This window comes from Mercenaria mercenaria, chromosome 19, assembly GCF_021730395.1.
Source record: "Mercenaria mercenaria strain notata chromosome 19, MADL_Memer_1, whole genome shotgun sequence".
In the NCBI taxonomy this organism is placed as follows: Eukaryota; Metazoa; Mollusca; class Bivalvia; order Venerida; family Veneridae; genus Mercenaria; species Mercenaria mercenaria.
Genome location: NC_069379.1, coordinates 12,869,385 through 12,882,716, shown reverse-complemented (window position 1 = coordinate 12,882,716; position 13,332 = coordinate 12,869,385). Strand labels below are relative to the sequence as shown.

At 31.8% G+C, this 13,332-nt stretch overlaps 1 protein-coding gene across 1 annotated transcript; it reads right to left on the bottom strand.

The window, feature by feature from the left end:
* Positions 1 to 3,215: 3,215 nt before the first annotated feature.
* On the bottom strand, positions 3,216 to 12,186 carry LOC123541835 (interferon-induced protein 44-like). The gene is made up of 9 exons (XM_053531767.1): positions 12,121 to 12,186; positions 10,304 to 10,373; positions 9,805 to 9,876; positions 8,416 to 8,480; positions 7,535 to 7,729; positions 6,864 to 7,004; positions 4,843 to 5,020; positions 4,318 to 4,451; positions 3,216 to 3,725 (listed from the first exon to the last, which is right to left on the bottom strand). The coding sequence occupies exons 1-9, from the start codon at positions 12,169 to 12,171 to the stop codon at positions 3,702 to 3,704; spliced, it is 930 nt and encodes a 309-aa protein (XP_053387742.1). The 5' UTR covers positions 12,172 to 12,186; the 3' UTR covers positions 3,216 to 3,701.
* Positions 12,187 to 13,332: the final 1,146 nt, after the last annotated feature.

Genomic DNA, 13,332 nt, shown 5'->3' with positions numbered 1-13,332 from the left:
TACTAGTTTTTTTTTGGCATTTCTATGTAAAGAAAAATATTTGTTGATCAAACGCAATAATAAAATAATCAGAAACTTATTTTCACAATAATGAAATAATGAGAAACTTACTTAAAGAAACATGCAAGTTTTTATTTTTTCAAATTCTGTCTGGAGAATTGTGATATTTCTGAAAAATGTGTCTTTCGCTCATCTAACGCTTGCAGAATACTGTAAGTAACATTTGTCTAAATTGAAAACAGAATGTGATTTTCAAAGTTACAAAGCAAAGCATGAAAAAAGTCCCTCTTGGCAACATACTGAAAATGAAAATTGAGTATAGAAGAAACACAAAAATTTTATATTCAAATAATGTTGATTACATGAATATATGAAAATCAATTTCCAAATCGAAAAATATTTTTTGTCAGCACAAAGAACTCAGGAAGTTTTCACTATCTTGTGTTTCATTATCATTATTATTTTCAATATTATTACTGTATCTTTTATTATCCTATATGTAATATAATAATGATAATGATGGTTATAATAATATACTAATGATAATATAATAATGACAATAATAATAATTATGATTATCTTTTATTATTATTATCATTATTATAACATCAAAGTAATAGTTATTATCATCTACATAATATCAAAATAATATTTTTTTTTTTTCATTCCACATTTACTAAAGAAGACTTAATTTCTTTCAACTCCACTGCACACATCTTCATGGTCTAGTTGGGGTCCCTGCTGTGCTAATTGCCCTCTAATCAGTTGCTATTACATAATCGCTGATAAGCAGCAGATAAGATGGGAGTTGTATATTGGATTTGGGGGAGTACACTTACATAGTAGTGAATCTAGGCCTTTAAATCTAAAGATTACTTGAAGTACCTGAAATTTCATATTTTTTTTTACTTTTTGTTCAGTACAGATTTTCAACAGTGAATATTTTATCAATAAGCCCATGAATATCCCAATACGATCCACGTGTTTCTGAAACTAAAAAACAAATGCTTTATTTCCCACGTAAATAACTGCATTGATGCACCTCACAATACACAAAACAAAATAAATATTGAATTAAAACAGTTTCCATGTCAGGAAGCCCCAAGTTGTAACCCTATTATCAGTGTATGAATGTTAGCAGGGATGTATACATTATTAATATATATATAATCAATGTAAGATGTAAGTATTGACAACAATTTGCAAGCATCAAATAAAAGAACAACATATTTAAGAAACGGATATTAGTATAATTAAACTGATGCATTAATTCAAAATGAAAAAAAGGAACATTGTATTTGTAATGAAAGTTTCAGATGATTTCTTTGTTGACAAAAGTGAAGAAAGAATGTTAGAATTAATACTTTAATGTTTTAACAAATCCATGATATCATTATATTTAAATCAAATGGTTCAGATTTCTTCATATATATTTCTAAATACAGCAAAGTACAGTGGTTACATACTTCAAAGGGCCGTTATGGAAAAAATATCATTACTTGGAAAGTATAGAGCTGAACTATTTTGTAGAAGACTGAGTATTTAACAACTTGATAACTGAATATTCCTTTACCACTTTCTGAGAAAATTACGATACAATAAAACAAGATTACTGTAATGGTAACGTAACATGTGTTAAGTTTGTTACAAATATATTCCTCAAATAAATATTTACATTATATATTTATGTGCTTCAGCTGAAATAACACAAGTTTATTGATCACAGTTTAGTTCATCATGTTGTTCGGTTTTAGTTATATCTTGTTTTCAGAGATATCTGTTTCAGCATTGATTAATTTATGCAAATTTTCTAAAATACCTAATGTAGAAAAAGTATTTATCTTCACAGTAATAAAATACTATTCGTGGAAAACACTGAGAGACATTAAGACCAGATCAAAGCTGTCTGATCTATATTTTCTAAATAATTGATGTAACAAAACAAAGTTATTGAAATGGTAACGTAGCATGTGTAAAGTATGTTACATACTGATTCCTTCTTCAAAAAGGTGTTCAAACTTCGTTTTCAAACAATATAGCTCACATAATTGTTATTTCATCGATAACATTTAATTATATCATTTTATTAAATTTAGTGGTATCTTGTTTCCTGAGATGTTGGTTGTCCTTATGGTTAATATTATGCAAAATAGCTAAACATACCTATTTTGGAGTAAAACTTTTACCATCAGTGTAACAAAATACTATTTATTAATAAGAAAACACTGAGAGACTTTCAGAACAGATCAAAACTGTGTACTACATTTAAATTGATTTAAAACTTAAAAAATATTGTTTTCTAATAAAATCTTGTCATTTTGTAACATTCTCATTAATACTCACGATTATGCAAATTAGTTAATTAAATATAAAGGCCAATTTCTTAGCTCCATTTTGACACCATTTTTATTGTTTTATCACCAAAATTGACCAAGATATGACTGATTTTCCTCTATATGGTTGTATTTTCCAAAACTGAACGGTTGCCATGGAAACAGTGAATTCTTATATAGTTCAAAAGAGTTTTTTCATGGGAACATTTTTTTTATTTCGAAAGGGTTGGTCCTGCCAAACAATTTGGTACCTATGAAAAAAAGTCTAGGGGGTGCATGGTAGACCCTATTGGCCCCCTACCTATATATCAATAAATTTACAAGTTATATTCGTCTGCAATATTTTGGTATCAAATGCAATTTGTTTTCCTATACACTTGTTTAAGCTAGTAACAACAAGCTAGTTTTCCCAGTTCGCACTTAGGCTCTTGCCCCTTGAAACGAAAAGGCATATGAAACTATCTAAATATTAGTTTTAATTAATGCATAATGTTTTTCTGTTGATACACAATTGTTCTAACACGATCCGATACATTTTCCTATTAAACAAAGAAGGTAGAAAACAGTGAATTATTATACAACAAATCACTGTTCTGACGTCACAATTATTACGTCATGGCGTCAAACGGCATAGTGGCGCGCTGCAAAAGAAACCGATTGAAAACGGGCAAATATTTTAGGAATGTCGTCAAGGATGTACTTAAAAATCCTTGGAAACGTATTAGAATCGAAATAATATATCTCTTTTAGTGATTTGCTCTTTGTCGTTCAGATGCGTATTTTTTATATCACTTTGGCTTCGCCCTCGTGATATAATCCCTTCACGTCTGAACTCCAAACAATGATTTATTCAACGACAAATCACTGGATGAGATATATTATTTCTTAATTAATTATATTTTCTAATATAATAAAATCTTAGTTATATATATGAATATAAAAGGGAGTCAGAAAGGTTTTGAACTATAACACAGTTATGCAGATTTTGGTATACTCATTGATTTTTTTGCACATCCAAAATAAAGTAACAAAAGTATAAAAAATAAGATAATCGTCATTAACCCAATGATAAACATGCATTCGTAATGTCCTCATTTTACGAGACTATTGTCTATCATTCAAATTTATCCTGACAGAGAGTCAGATCATACACTATGTTAAAAGACAATGATATCAAAGACATACACCTTTAAGGAATAAAATGTAGAAAATCTCTTGGTTTGTCCCCTTTCATATTTCTAAGATTCTTCATGATCACTGGCAGATACAGAGTCGAGAAAATCAGCTCCAAAGTTAATCATTTGCTTGAGAGCTAGAAGATGCAGTATCTCTTTCTTATAGTCCGCCTCAACCTCACGTTCATAGTTTCTAACGGAAAAAAACACAGTTCTCCTACAAAAAATGATACATGTTCTTTTGTAAATCAATAAAATAAAATACTAACATTCGTAATAAATATAAACATAAAAAATGAAACTATGGCATATGTACCGCATTTGATATGCTTTCATTTATATAATCCAGTACTATTGAAACTCCTTATTTCATGACATGCTTTGGTCTCTAAGTTTGCATTAAGTAATAAAAGAGTTACATTGACATACACAATTTCAGTTATATGGTTACATTTCCAGCTTTAAATTGTAGGGAAAGACACCAGCGGCTCCTCCTATCATTGTTCCAAGCATGAACAGACACTTTATATCGGACTTAAGCTACAAATGTAATGGCTTCCTTCCTCAGAAAAATTATACTACAGCACTATTGAGGTATCGAACCCGCATCGGTGAGCAATGTTTTTTTCGTTCACATATGACTTTGTAAAAACTAATTCCTCACTTTTTGCAACCATACAGATGAAAACAAAGAAAAATATCAAACAGGGAATGCCACGCACCAAAAGCGCAGCCTCCTCAAAACGAACCCCGCAGAAAGTCACGTTTACAGACATGTCTTTTAAGTAAAAATCAATAACTGATTTTACCGGAAGCTTGTACAGTTCCTTCGCCACATTTACAGCCTCTTTAACTTTTTCACTTTTGTAAGTATTCTCTATATCTGCATCAACAAATTCACAGAGTACATCGATCTTTGTTAATAACACTATCCGTGGGATATCTGTGCATGTAATGAAATAATGCTATAAGTATCTAATATAATACATGACTAAGTTAAGTAATACAACAGAAGACAGTTAACTTTGACGCATTTACTTCTGGAAGGAGATAAATTTGTTAAAGTTTCATAACAAAGCATATTTATATTTTGAATATGCATAACACTAGTAAAACCCGTGAATATGACTTCAATCTGCTGTTCAATCTGGTAGTCAGTTCTTACGTCCATATATACAACATCAACACTAATATTTACAATGCGATGAACGAAACAAAAAATGACAAAATAAAAGTGTAGATGTTTTAATAAAGTTGTAAAAGGATTATATATATTCTTGTTTGTCTTCTGTGGTCTATTATTCGAATTAAATATAAATAAACATATTTCTTACTGATAGCTTTTAACGCAGTTTGTAGCTCTTTTATTTTTCTTCTTCTCGCATCCGAAATATTGTCATTCCCGGCGACAGTTGCATCTAATACAAAAACCACGCAATGAATTTTCTCGTTATCTTTTGGCTCTGGCCTGAACTCTGGGCTTCTTTCATCAATTTGTGTGGCAGGATTAAACTTTATATGTAACAAAATTGAGCATAATTTGGCCTCAGATAATGTTGTATTTTTTAAATGTCGATAATGCTGGCATATAATTATTACAAAATAAAAACGAGACAGTAAGAAAACCAAACACTCACTCATCGCTTTAGTTACGAGTAATGACCTCATGATTATGTGAATAGTATGTTTTAAAAGTAAATGTTACACTTTAGCACACTGAATGAACTCAAGCTTATAACACATAGCTATCATATTGATAAATGTCAATAGTTTTAAAATAATACCAAGACACTATGACAGGCATTTCGATGTAGTATTTAGAAACAATACGAATATGAGATATTATTACAAAGCAGACGGGGGACTAACTATACCCTGAGCAAATCGTACATGGCTTACTTCATAAAACGTAAAGTGTTGCGCAACTAGTATATCCGAACGTGTAAGGCTAATAACCTGGTTATAAGAACGCTACGAGTATGGTACGAGCAGTTTTTCAGTCGATTTTTTAAAACTCGTACGATGTCCGCACGGGCTTCGCTGATTTGTACAACTGTCGTGCTGATTTTTTAACTCGTAGATAACTCGGGAACTCGGTGAAAATGTTTCAATGAGCTCTCAAGATTTTTACAAGTTCGTAGAATATTTCAAAGCCGGGAGCAGCTTGCAAGAGACAAGTTCGGGAACCGAATGGGCCAAGGAGGAACTCGTACGGGCAACACACGAATTTTTTGGAAAACTGCGAGGCTTGCTGATGTTTACACGACTAGAACTGTCTTGATCAAAGTACGATGTCCGTACGATACTAGTATTAAGGACACCGTACGGAGAACATGCGCTGTCCGCACGGGGCTCACAGTGTGTTACAATCAGCTGAGTGGCTACAATAGGACATTTTTTTCAGACGTCGCAATACTAGTTTATTCTTGTCGCAGGGACACCGTACCAGCGCCCTACGAGCCGCATGACATGTCTGTGATATCCATAAGGATATCATACGATTGTAAATGCAAATTGTTCAGACGTCGCCGAACTGATTTATTCTTGTCACAGGGACACCATGCGGATACAGTACGAGTGCCGTATGTAACATAAAATTGGCGGACTCCTACGGACATTGTACGGTTTTGTAACCAAGGCATTACTGTGAGCTATACGATGCATTAATTTTATGTAAACGATACGCCCAGAGAATCTGCATATGGTTAACCTTCAGCTTACACCTTTCTGAAGGATAAATTGATTAAACATTGTATATAAATCTGACATGTCGGCTTAGTGTACAATAGTTGTTTGATAATTAAGGTAAAAATGATGAACTTAATGTAAACAAAAGACGCATGCATATAAATGATAATATCTGTTCGAATAATTTAAACTCAGAAATATTGACCTCTGGCAAGCTTCATATTAACGTTATTAATTACATATATATATATCTCATTTTGAGTTTGATGCGGGAAAGTTAAATAGTGTCTTACAATAAAATACAATGACGCACAAAAGATCACATTAGACAAGATTCCACTAAATTACTAATTATCGTCTGTTAATATTACGTCTAGTCAGTTTAACTGAGCTATATTGGTATCCCTTAAAGTCCATTGACCACACGGAAGGATACTCACACCCCGAAAAGAAGTATTTGACAAACGTCTGGTCAACTCATTCAAGGATCTACAGGATCAATGTTCAGCCTAGATTAGTTTGTAATCCAATCTTCCTTTGTTGTGTTCTGTAAAGCTATTTTGAAACGTGTTTACGTTGCGAAAAAAAAAGTAATGAATCGATACGGCAAAAATGTATGAAGTTTAGGAATTTGGCTCATTTGTTAGAAAAGAAGTGTTGCACTTACCTTATAATCAGGTGGAATGTGACCCTTGACAAGGTACAGAACATCATTAAGATTGAGTCCTCCTTGAACATTGTCCTCCACGCCCATTGTATCTAAAATTCTGAAGTTCTTAAGTTTGTATTGTGGCCAATATTCTTTCAGCTGTTTTCGTATAAAACAAACTCACTTATACTAATACGTGTACAGTAAGGTTATTGTCATAGTTAGCAAATAGTTAGCAAATACAAAAAATAAATCCTATATTGGTATCATTTTAATGAATCTTCCCGACCCTTTCCTTATAAAAATATTCCTGTCACAAGCCGAGAATATCTCACGATTCTGTGTAGCAGCGTTCACTGTTTATTTTTTCTCGTGTATCTTTAACACAAACATAAAATCCGAATTTGTGTGGATAAATTTTATTTCTTGCCTAATTATATGTCGACTTGTAGAATGACAGCAATAATTTACAGGCATTTTTACACGAGTCAGGAACTATCGAAACAGAAATGTCGTGTTATCATTTCAAAGGAATTGGAAACATGATTTTAGTGTTTCCCTGTTTCTTTTACCTAAGACACTCAAACATTCAAAATATTGTCTGCATGCTTAGGTCTGTCTTCCATCTTGAATAGAATTTTATTTGAAAAAGGTGTATAAATCAATAGTAGTTGTAAAGGTTTCCATACCGCAAAAGTCAAACTGCCATCAGCTCCCCCTGCAATGGTTATCTGTGATATTCTTCCTCTATCAATAGATGCTACTGTGTTAAGAAATGATGATTTTCCAGCTCCTACCGACCCCAGAAGCAAAATGCGAATGTTTGAAATGTTTTTGTCGTTAACACAAGCTTTCTGTATGTCACTTAAAAGCTTTCCAGCATACTGAAATGTGAACGTAATCATCATATATGCAATGGTGAGTTTAGATAAAATTTCTTTATTTTTTTTTTGTCTTAGATACAAAGAAACAGAATTTCAAATATTTTGTCGCAATGTCTTTATATTAGCTAGACCTTTAATAGTCAATTTCTACTGTAGTGTGCCTTAACAATTTCTAAAACATCTGATTGCATCACAAATAAATAGTAGATAATTTGTAAATGCAAAATTCGGGTAACCCGTCTTTCATGTTCAAGTTGCGACTATATAGTATCACCGCTATATGCTCGCTAGTGACATTATTCTAACTTACATGTTAAACTTTAACACACAGCTGACTTATAATCTCATAAAAGTTTTTTCACCCTGTTAATAATTCTACACCAACAGAAAATAAATTCCGCAATAATTAAACTTCCACTATGACAGTTACAAATAATTTAACAAGTACACTGTTCTATTCTGTAAAGCATGTAATTAATGCATGCATAAAGAAATCTATATCATTTGTAGAGCTACTTTTAGATATGTTTGTATTCTGTCGTTTTGTATTCTGTCTTAGTGATATAGAGTAATTTTATAGGTAATATCACTTTTATGAACTTTCATGATGGAATAAACAAAAAAAAAAACGGTACGAAGATTCATGCAAAATCATGTTTAAGACAATCATTAGAAACAAAAGTTACTTGTTTTGTCCATTTTTCGTTTTGTTCTAGTTTCCTCCACTGGGTTTTCATGAGGCCAGATTTGTCTAATGTTAAACATAGAAAATAAGAAACATTGTTAACTATGTAACCACTTTGCTTTTGCGATTTTTAGTTATGATTATAACTTTGAACTACGTTTAGTTAACTGATCAACGATAATTACATTCCATTTCAATTATATACAGAGTAGAACTTCATTTGTGATTTTTAGAGAACCCAAATAAACTAAATATAACAAGTTAAAGCATAGCAAAAGTTCCTTCTAGGGCATATCTATATAAATATAAAATGACCATCTTGTAAAATTTTGGTTGCAATGTCTGTTTTATACCGCCAAAAAAAAATTCAAGTAAGTATTTACGCTAGTTATTTAACATAAATTGTTAAATCCAACAACAAATTAAATGTGTTACCACTTTCAGTAGAGTAAATACGGCAATAAGACAGTGACCCAGTCAATCCATTACGATTCGATGCGTGAATTTGTTGCGCATAATTAGAGGGTCGCAATGGGGTTCATTTTCATATATTAACTATGCATTTCAAGGTAACGATAATATTTAGTTGTTTACATTTAAATTTGCTGATATAAGTTTATCTGGTCGACTGAATGTATGTTATGTTCTTCAAGAATGGAGGAAATAACATCCTCGGGTTTAGTAATAATCCACGGAACGCGTTCAGTCAGAGAGACGCCTCAATTAGGAAAGAATAGTCTAACGTCAGAGGTTATTTCTAAGGTCACGGAGTTTATTGGCCAGCTTGTAATGACTACAGCTTTCGGTATCAGTAGCTCAGTCAAGAATGACTTATTGAACTATAATATTCCTTCTCAAGAGAAGGAATAATGATTTTCAGATTGTGTAGCCTCAAAAAGTTTTACTTCAAGTGCATTTGTCAAGGTATTATTGTCAGAGGCATCCAATGCAAAACTTTTTTTATATTTGTTCATCCACAAAAGGAGGTTTAGATAGCCACATTATTTGAAAAATATCCCTCTGGCTAAAATCTATAAAGCTACCTTAAATATGTCAGAATCACGCGTAATAATATATAACATCCTAATGTATAACATTAATCAGCATCCTATAGAAAAATCCATTTTTTTAAACAGGGAATTCTTCGGAGTAATCCCCTAGCATTTTTTTGTATAGACGAAGACATCATCAATATATTTACAGATTACATTCTCAATGCTGACGTGAATGTTATTTAATAAAAATGAGGGGAGTGGGGGTGTTATTTCAGCTAGAATCACCAAGCCTCGAAAACATCTTTACTGATCGATATAGCATGCAACTTTAAGACTAAGACTGAATGATAGTCATGTAGCAACATTTTGAAATTATACATTGAATTGATACATACTTTCACCAGTCGCTCCAACTGCGTCCGTGGCAGGGTTCCCCGGCGGTCGATCTAAAAACAAACACGTTCTGTCTTAGGGGATAAAAACGAAAACAGCAACATTGGTTTTGCATACCTGTTGTTAAATAACTAATACGACACGTAGCAATTTCAGTCTTTAAATGGGAAATAAAGTATACAGGGTACTCTACAGAACTATGTATTTATTTTTACCGAAGGCTGAGCACCAAGAGAAACATCATGTAGGGCAGGGCGAAACGATGTAGAAAACAAATGGACATCATGTATCCGCTATACGTTTTGTTAGACACAATCAAGGACATATCATTTACTTATAAAGTAAGTATCATTTGATCATAGACGGAAGTTATTTAGCCGTATGAAGTAATTTCTATCACGATAAATCCCATGTCCCAAATACTAAATCAAAGAAAAAAAGAATATTCTCTAAAACTAGTATTCTAAATTATACAATATTATGAATAATGTTGATACTTACTGTTCCTCGTGTCTCCAGCTGCATTTTGATCTTGTGTCGGAGGCTTCTTTCCACTTTTTCTGCGATACAGCTTGTACAGAAAAAAATAAAACATAATCGTATTACAATTTAAACAAGTTAAAGGGAATAAGCTGGTGTAACTACTTACTGTAAAATCATTCAATTCAATTTAGCACTTATCTTCGTTGGTTTCGTGTTCAAGTTAGAAATATATAGAAAGACATTAGATCTCTATGTTTAAACACAATTTAATCTTATAGTTAGTATTTTAATTCCGCAAATTGAAGTTCCCGACAAATAGCGAAGATGTCCATGACACGAAAGGCAATATCTGCGCACTAGAGTAATTTCCTATTTTATGGATAAAAGTCTATAATTGGAAAAATGTCTAACTTGCGACACCTTCACTTTTAATCATTTGTAAATCTGCATTGAAAATAACAAGGTATTTAGCGATTTAAATTAGTGATATAATTTATTGACCAAGTTATTTTGTTAAATATTCCTAGTAAATCACAATTAAAAACGAAAATAAATATTCCAATTTCTATATGTTCTCTGTATTTTTCAGATCATCAAATGGCCTAGTCGTCGTCCAATCATTTCAGAACATGTAAGATATGTCAATAAAGATATTAAAACATTTATGTCTTTGCATGTGCTCGTAACTGGTACCGCTCCGTCAAGAGCAATAAAAACAACAGCACAGTTCATCTATGCACTTCCATGAAGATGTTATTAACGAACCAGAGCAGTGTGTACCTATAGGAAAATACTGATTCTTGTGATTTAATTTATCAATTTGCTATGATCGCTTTTAAATAATTCCGTTTAATTAAATATGGTGTAAATATGGTGTAATATTTCTATAATGAAACGTAAGTCGTCTATGTGCTTTCATTTATACTTGTTGCTTAAGTGATGCAGATATTGCTTCCCAGTTCAATTGTACGTTTATTGCATCATCTGCGTATTAGTAGACATCGTCATTACTGAATTCATGTAAAAAAACAGATGTGAAATACATAATGTTAAAAGTATAAAACAAACACCGTTACTTTTTCATTTCGATACACAAGGAAAAAATTTGAAAAACAGTTTAAGGAATTTGAATACACACATCGTTCACACAATGTTTTTGTATGTCACTTAAAAGCTTTTTAGCATACTGAAATGTGAACGTAATCTTCACATATGCTATGGTTTAAATAAAATTTCTTTAATATATTTTGTCTTAGATATAAAGCAACAGATTTTCAAATATTCTGTCGCAATGCCTTTATATTAGCTAGACCTTTCACAGTACATTTCTAACTTTACTGTAGTGTGCCTTAACGATTTCTAAAACATCTGATTGCATCAAAAATAAATGGTAGATAATTTGTAAATGCAAAATTCGGATAACCCTTTTTCATGATCCAGTTACCGCTATATAGTATGCTTGCTAGTGACATTATTCTAACTTACATTTTGATGATGACTGATCATCTTATAAAAGTTTTTCACCCTGTTAATTATTCCACACCAACAGAAAATAAAATCCGCAATAATTAAACTTCCACTATGAAAGTTACAAATAATTTAAGAAGTACACTTATCTAATTTACTGTAAAGCATGTACATGTAATTAACGCATGCATAAAGAAATCTATAACTTTTGTAGAACTACTCTTAGATAGTTTTGTATTCTGTCGTAGTGATATAGAGAAATTTTATAGGTAATATCACTTTTATGAACTTTCGTGATGGAATAAACAAAAACGTTACGAAGATTCATGCAAAATCATGTTTAAGACAATCATTAGAAAAAAAGTTACTTCTTTCGTCCCTGTTTCATTTTGTTCTTGTTTCCTCCACGGGGATTTCATGAGGTCAGATCTGTCTAGTGTTAAATCTAGAAAAAAAAGAAACATTGTTAATCATGTAACCACTTTGCTTTTGCGATTTTTAGTTATGATTATAAGTTTAAACTACGTTTAGGTAACTAATCAAATTTAATTGCCAGAATGAAAATTACATGTCATTCCATTCCAGTTACATACAGAGAAGAACTTCATTTGTGACTTTTAGATAAGCCAAATAAACTGAATATAATAATTTTCAAATTGTTAGCCTCAAAAAACTTTACAGCAAATGCATTTTACAAGGTATTATTGTCAGAGGCATCCGATGCAAAACATATTTTTTATATTTGTTCATCTACAAAAGGAAGTTTAGATAGCCAGATTATTTGAAAAAAAGTCCTTCTGACTAAAATCTATATTGTTACCTTAAATATGTTAGAATCACACGTAATAATATATAACGTCCTAATGCTGATGTGTTACATTAATCAGCATCCTAAAAAAAGTCCATTTTTAAACAAGGAATTCTCTGGAGTAAATCCTAAGCAGTGTTTGTAGGGAGGAAGACATCATCAATATATTTACAGGTTACATTCTCAATGCTGACATTAATGTTATTCAATAAATGGGAGGGGTACTATATTTCATGTAGAATCACCAAGCCACGCAAACTTCTGTACTGATTGATATAGCATCCGGCTTTAAGACTAAAACTGAATGATAGTAATGTTGCAAAATTTTGAAATTATACATTCATTGAATTGATACTTACTTTCACCAGTCGCTCCAGCTGCTCTTGTGTCAGGGTTCCCCGGTGGCCGATCTAAAAACAAATTCTGTCTTAGGGGATAAAAACGAAAACAGCAACATTGGTTTTGCATACCTGTTGATAAATAACTTATACGACACGTAGCAATTTCAGCCTTTATATGGGAAATAAAGTATACATGGTACTCTACAGAATTATACATATTTTACCGAAGACTGAGCATCAAGAGAAACATCATGTAGGGCAGGACGAAACGGTGTAGAAGACAGATGGACATCATGTATTTTCCACACGTTTTGTCAACACAAACAAAGACATTTCATTTACGTATAATGTAAATAACATTTGATCATAGACGGAAGTTTCTTAATGCGCATTATATAGGGATGCTACCTTTATTTAGTTGACAATGTATG

Coding starts and splice junctions, on each gene's coding strand:
- LOC123541835 (XM_053531767.1), bottom strand. CDS start 12,171: ATGAAATCCCCGTGGAGGAAACAAGAACAAAATGAAACAGGGACGAAA. Junction 4,452..4,842: donor AACTGCGTTAAAAGCTATCA/GTAAGAAATATG, acceptor TTACATGCACAG/ATATCCCACGGATAGTGTTA. Junction 3,726..4,317: donor AGGAACTGTACAAGCTTCCG/GTAAAATCAGTT, acceptor CATTTTTTGTAG/GAGAACTGTGTTTTTTTCCG.